This window comes from Nicotiana tomentosiformis, chromosome 8, assembly GCF_000390325.3.
Source record: "Nicotiana tomentosiformis chromosome 8, ASM39032v3, whole genome shotgun sequence".
Classification (NCBI taxonomy): domain Eukaryota; kingdom Viridiplantae; phylum Streptophyta; class Magnoliopsida; order Solanales; family Solanaceae; genus Nicotiana; species Nicotiana tomentosiformis.
In genome coordinates, this window is record NC_090819.1 from 10,303,425 (window position 1) to 10,310,024 (window position 6,600).

The window sequence follows — 6,600 nt, forward strand, 5'->3', positions numbered from 1 at the left end:
AGTAAAATTAACTACTATCAGGTTGGTGCTAAGTATCGTAGCTGCAAAAAATTTACATTTGGAGCAACTAGATGTTAAAACTGCTTTCTTGCATGGTGACCTTAAAGAAGACATCTACATGAAGCAACCTGAAGGTTTTCAACTTTCTGGTAAAGAAAACCCTATGTGTAAGTTGCAGAAGCGTTTGAATGGTTTGAAACAAGCACCCCGACAATGGTACAAGAAATTTGATGGATGGATGCATAATGATGGTTTCACACGATGTGATATGGACCATTGATGTTATATCAAAAATCTTGATAAATCCTATATCATTTTACTATTGTATGTTGATGATATGCTAATTGCAGGATCTAGCATAAATGAGATCAACAGGGTTAAGCAATAACTATCAGAGGAGTTTGAAATGAAAGACTTAGGACCAACTAAGCAAATTCTTGGGATGAGGATTAGTAGAAACAGGTCTGAAGGATCCTTAAAATGTCTCAAGGAAAGTACATACATAAGGTACTAACCAAGTTCAGTCTTCATGATGAAAAGACCATAAGCACTCCACTCGGAAGCCATCTTAATCTGTCAAAGGACCAATCAATCACCTAAGACAAATGAAGAAAGAAAGTACATGTCCAAAGTTTCATATGCTTCAGCAGTAGGAAGTTTAATGTATGTTATGGTTTGCACTAGACCTGACATAGCATATGCAGTTGGAGTTGTTAGTAGATACATGTCATATCCTGGAAAAGAGCATTGGGAAGGTGTAAAATGGATATTACGATATCTCAAAGGCACCTCAGGTATGACACTTTGTTTTAAAATGAGCAATATTATCTTACAAGGTTTTGCTGATGCAAATTTAGGCAGTTATCTGGATAGTCGAAAAAGTACCACAGGCTACGTGTTCACCTTGGGTGGTACTGATGTTAGCTGGATGTCCAGACTTTAGAAAATTATTGCTCTATCTACCACTGAAGCAGAGTACATGGCAATCTCAGAAGCTGGAAAAGAGATGTTTTAGCTCAAGAATTTTCTTTAAGAGCTAGGTAAAGAGCAGGACAATTGTGAGCTTTTCAGTGATAGCCAGAGTGCAATTCATCTTGCTAATAATCCATTGTTTCATGCAAGATCGAAGCATATCCAGTTGAGGTATCATCATATCCGAGAGTTGATAAGTGATGAAACTATTTCCCTCAAGAAGATACCAGGATCGAAGAACCTGTAAGATATGTTGACTGTCGGTGTTGACAAACTGAGGCTGCGCACTGCCTCAGGAGCCTTCAAGATTGATAGCGTGAAGGCGCCACCATAGAATAACAAATCTTTTTTTTTTAAATTTCTTTCTTGATGTAAAATAGGTTTGAGGGGGAGATTGATAGAAGCAAATATGTTGTTGTATGTGAAAGAAAGAAAAGTAGACAAAAAAAATAGAAAGAAAAGTAAAAAAAAAAAGATGAACTTATGATGTAAGCACTTACATCGACATTCTTATGATGTATGTGCTTATATCGACATTCTTATGATGTATGCGCTTACATCGACATTTATTATGATGTAAGTGCTTACGTCGGCAGGGCTTTCAAATGCCTATAAAAAGGTTATGCATTTTCATTTTCTAATCATCCCTCAAGTTATTCTTTCTCTCTTCAATTAAAAAAGAGCTATTCTTTGTGTGGCCGTAGAGTAGGAAAATTTTTCGAACCATGTAAATTTTGTCTTGTCTTGTGCAATTTATTGCTTTTCTCTTTCAAATATTTATCCTTTCTATTAGCCTGACACGTTTCCTAACAGGGCTGTGCCGACCATGGTTGTTGATGGCCATGAGGTGGTTAGTTGTGATAGTTGAGTTGGATGAGTGTTGGTTGTGGTTGAGAATGATGGTGCTCGGAGTGGTGGGGATGGTGGGTGGTGGTAGTCGATAATTATGATGGCTATGATCGAGGATGATTGTGGTGGTGGTGATGGTTGAGTATGGTAGTGATGGTGGTGGTGTCATAGTGGTAGTTGATAATGGTAGGCGGTGGCAACAACTAATAATGAATATAGATGATAGCATCTTAATGAAGTTAAGTCTATGTTATAGATCTTAATCATACATGCCTATTCTGACCCATTAAGTGGTTGTGAAATAAAAAAACAAACACACTTAATGATTAAGATTTGAATAATTAAGAATTAGACTTAAAAAATAAACCCACTTAATATCTGATATCTGAATGATTAAGATTCATACCAATATTAAGTGCAAACAAATGAGGCCTAATACACTTTTCTATTGTGGACGTCATACTACTTTTGTTTAAATTAAATCAATGTAATAATATTCGAACATCATTAGCTCTGTTTTCATTTAAAATTTATTGTTTGAGAATTATATTGAACTTATTCTAGTAATTTTGGCTATAAATTTATAATTTTCAAATAGTACTTATTTTACTTAATTACTTTAAATTCTTTTGCGGCCATTGACGATCATTTAAAGGGCCCTATATTATAAAGTATAAAGAAAGTCAAGATTGTTTTGTGATGACCCGATAGGTCATTTATAGTTTTACCCTTCATTTATATGTTCCGAGATCCCGATTAGCTCCGTTTAGCCTTCTTTGATTTGTGTGCATAATCCGTGTCCTTTTCAGAAAGTTTTTCATGATATAATTGATGAAAATATGAAATCGTGCCTTAAAACTCATTTGAGTTGACTACAGTTAACGTTTTGTGTAAACGGATCTGGATCTGTGTTTTGATGGTCCCGGTGAGTCCGTATTGTGATTTAGGACTTGGGCGTATGCCCGAATCGAATTCGGAAGTCCTTTGCTTGATTTAACGTAAATTGTTGAAAACTAGAAATTTAAAGGATTTCTAAGTTTGACAGTGAATTGACTTTGTTGCTACCGGCTTCGGATTTAGGTTCCAGAACTTGGTATAAGTTAATTACAGTATTTATGACTTGACTTCAAAATTTGGTGCAAAACGGAGCTGATTTGACGTGATTCGGACGTCTGGTTGAAAAATTATAAGCTCTTAAGTTTTATTGAAAATTTCATTCATTTCGGTATCTGATTCGTAGTTCTAGGTATTATTTTGGTGTTTTGATCGCGCGAGCGAGTTCGTATAATGTTTTTGGACTTGTGTGCATGTTTGGTTTGGAACCCCGAGGGCTCGGGTGAGTTTCAAATGATTTGAACTTAGGAAAATTTCTAGTTTTTGGGCCTCTGCTGTAATCTGGTGCTTTCTTCTTCGCAATCGCGAAGAGCAACCAAAGATGGGAGGGATTTACCCTACGCGAATGCGGGGAATAGGTCGCAAACACAAAGCTTTGGGGGCTTATCTAGGAAGGATGTGCAGGTGTGCTAAGCGAACACGATCACTAGGCGCGAACGCGATGGTCGGTGGAAGAACCATCGCGAACGCGGAGCACATCTCGCGAGCACGAAGGCCATTTCGGCCACAGTGCTTCGCAATCGCATCAGGCGCTTTGCGAATGCGATGAAGGCATGACACCAATGATTTAAAATATCTCAAACACAAGATTTCACCCATTTTCACCATCTTCTCATTAGATCTTGGCCTAGAGGAGATTTGGGAGAGAAATTTCATCACCCTTTCATAGGTTAGTGAACTTTAATTTGTTTTTTTCTATTTCCATTAACACACATTAATTTCTAACCTTAATCTATGTTCTTTCATGGTAGAAAATTAGGGATTGGGGGAGAATTCGGGGATTTTGTAAAATTGGGATTTAAACCTCAAATTGAGGTTGGATTTCAAAACTAATTACATAATCGGGTTGGGGGTAAATGAGTTTCTGTCCGAACCTCGATTTTTGACCAAGCGGGCCAGGGTTGACTTTTGTTGACTCTTTGGAAAAAGTGTAAATATCTTAATTTTATGTATTGTAATTGATTTCCCTAGCATTATTTGATGTTATTGAGTCGATTTTGGCTAGATTCGATTAGTTTGGAGGCGTATTTTAGAGGAACGACCCCGGTTGAGCTTTGATTTGCTTGCAGAGCTAGGTAAGTGTTAGGTCTAACCTTGATTTATGGGAATAGGAATCCTTGAGCTATGTGTTATGTGAATTACATGTGTAGTGACGTATATTCAAAGTGACGAGTGTATATATGCCGTCAAAGTAATTGTTTCCATGCTTTCTTGTATTCCATTAATTATTTTATTCCATGTCCTAATTGTTACATGCTTTAATTATCTATTATGCCTTAACTTTCTATTTGTCATTTATTATTCTTGTATTTAAAATGTTACTTTCTTCCGTGCTTCCGTGATTAATTGCTACTTGCCTTAATTGTCTTACTTGTACACTTTAACTGTCATATATTTGGCTTGTCATGTTGCTTAGTATTAATTATAACATTTCTCGATTTGGTTCGAGATTCCTTTATGATTTTGCTTTCATATTCGTTAATCGTAGAGATTCTTGTGTTTTGAGTTGATGAGTTGATTACATTTATTGATTTTGTTTATGGATCGGGTTGCACGCCGCAACAGGTGGAATAAGGAAAGACTGATATTGATATGGTGGGATCAGGTTGCACGCCGCAACAGATTTTATATATGATTTTGATACAGTAAAATAAGGGAGGAATCTGATATTTATTATGATTATATGGTTGAATCGGGTTGCGTGCCGCAATGGATTTTTACATGTTATTATTGATATTGATATGGTGAAATAAGGGAGGATTGTGTGTGTACGATGGGATCGAGTTGCGCGCCGCAATGGATTGTGTGTTTGTTGTTCATTGTTGTACTGTGTTAGCTTTTGATGCTTTCATACGAGATTCTGAGTGCTGGTATTTCTGGTTTTACCGATTCCGAGGATTGAGTTTAATTTTATAAGTTGGCTATCTTAATTTCCTGTATTTCTTTCCAGTTATTATTATTGTAATGCGTACATATTATTGTAAGTGACCTGCTTTAGTCTCGTCACTACATCGTCGAGGTTATGCTCGGCACTTACAGAGTACATGAGGTCGGTTGTACTCATACTACACTGTGCATTTCTTGTACAGATTTTGGGGTCGGTCCTAACGGCGGTCAGTAGATTGCTCGGATTGATTGCCGGACTGGAGACCGGATTGAGAGATCTAGGTTGCCTATATCTCACGAGTCATGAGCAAGCTTAGTAGAGTCTAGAGGATTGGTACGAGACATTTGTACTTATCTTCCATAGGCTATGGAGTTTAGGAAACATATCACTTCTTTCTTACTCTATCGTACGATTTTTATTCTATCATTGATGATTGGACCCTTATATTCTTGTTCTCGTGCATATGGAGAGAACACGCACTGCATGTACAGCCGGACAGGAGCTGGAGTCCCCTGTGGCAGCTACTACCAGGGACAAAGGTCGAGTCCGATATCGCGCCAGAGGCCGAGGCAGAGCTCAGCCTAGAGCTCGAGCAGCAGCACTTGCAGTGGATCCTCTAGTGGATTTTGAGGAGAAGGTTCCATCTCAGACAGTACTCGTCGGACTAGCTCAAGTTCCGGAGGGGTTCATAACCACTCTAGTGCTTCAGGACGCTCTAGTCCGTTTGGTGGGCCTTATGGAGAGTGTGACCCGGATCAGTACATTCCTAGTGGCACCAGTCGTCTCTCGGGATGGGGAGGAGCACAGAGTCCCGCTACTAACACCCCCAGAGCATGTGGCTCCCCAGTATCAGACTTCATCAGCCCCGCGAGTTGTGATGGTTCAGCTGGTTGTTGCGGAACATACCAGTGATAGTCCCGCCATGTCTTCTTAGGCTTTGTTTAGGTTGGACAAGTTTACCAAGATCTTCCCTATTCACTTCTGGGGTGTATCTTCTGAAGACCCACATGATTATCTAGACTTCTGCCATGAGGTGTTACGGAACATGGGTATAGTTGAGACCAACAAAGTCGATTTTGCAGCATTTCAGATGACGGTTCTGCCAAGAGGTGGTGGAGAGATTATATGTTGACTAGACCATATGGGTCACCTGCGCTTACCTAGGATAAGTTGTCACAGCTATTTCTAGAGAAGTTCATTCCTGTCACTCTGAGAGAGGAGTACTGCATGCAGTTTGAGCGTCTTCAGTAGGGTAGTATGACTGTCACCCACTACGAGACTCGGTTTGTGGACCTAGCTCGCCTTGCCACTATCTTGCTTCCTACTGAGAGGGAGAGAGTGAGGAGTTTTATTGATAGGCCCACTTTTACTCTTAGGCTACAGATGGCCAAGGAGACCGGGATTGATATTTCTTTCCAGACGGCCGTAGATATTGCTGGGTGGATCGAGATGGTTCGTGCTTAAGAGAGTGAGGCCGGTATCTGATAAGAGGCCTCATCATTCCGGTAGTTTCAGTGGCGCGTCATCTGGAGGCAGGGGTACTTTTGGTAGAGTCCATCCTCAAAGGCTATTTTATTCAGCTCTTTAGGGAGTCGTGGTCCTTATGTGCCTTTACTTTGGGCAGCCAACCTACAATGCACCATCAACTCCTATTAGTGCACCTCTAATTTAGAGTTATCACTATGGTTATTCGGCCCATTCGGGTTAGCTTCAGCTTCAGCTGCCACAACAACAGGATGGGTGTTTTGAGTATGGTGGCATTGGTCACATCCGGAGGT

The 6,600-nt window shown here is 39.5% G+C and overlaps 1 protein-coding gene across 1 annotated transcript; it reads left to right on the forward strand.

Annotated features, from left to right (window-relative positions):
• Positions 1 to 622: 622 nt before the first annotated feature.
• Positions 623 to 943, forward strand: LOC138897052 (secreted RxLR effector protein 161-like). The gene is made up of 2 exons (XM_070183007.1): positions 623 to 794; positions 837 to 943. The coding sequence occupies exons 1-2, from the start codon at positions 623 to 625 to the stop codon at positions 941 to 943; spliced, it is 279 nt and encodes a 92-aa protein (XP_070039108.1).
• The last annotated feature ends 5,657 nt before the right edge of the window (positions 944 to 6,600 follow it).

Coding starts and splice junctions, on each gene's coding strand:
- LOC138897052 (XM_070183007.1), top strand. CDS start 623: ATGTCCAAAGTTTCATATGCTTCAGCAGTAGGAAGTTTAATGTATGTT. Junction 795..836: donor ATATCTCAAAGGCACCTCAG/GTATGACACTTT, acceptor TTATCTTACAAG/GTTTTGCTGATGCAAATTTA.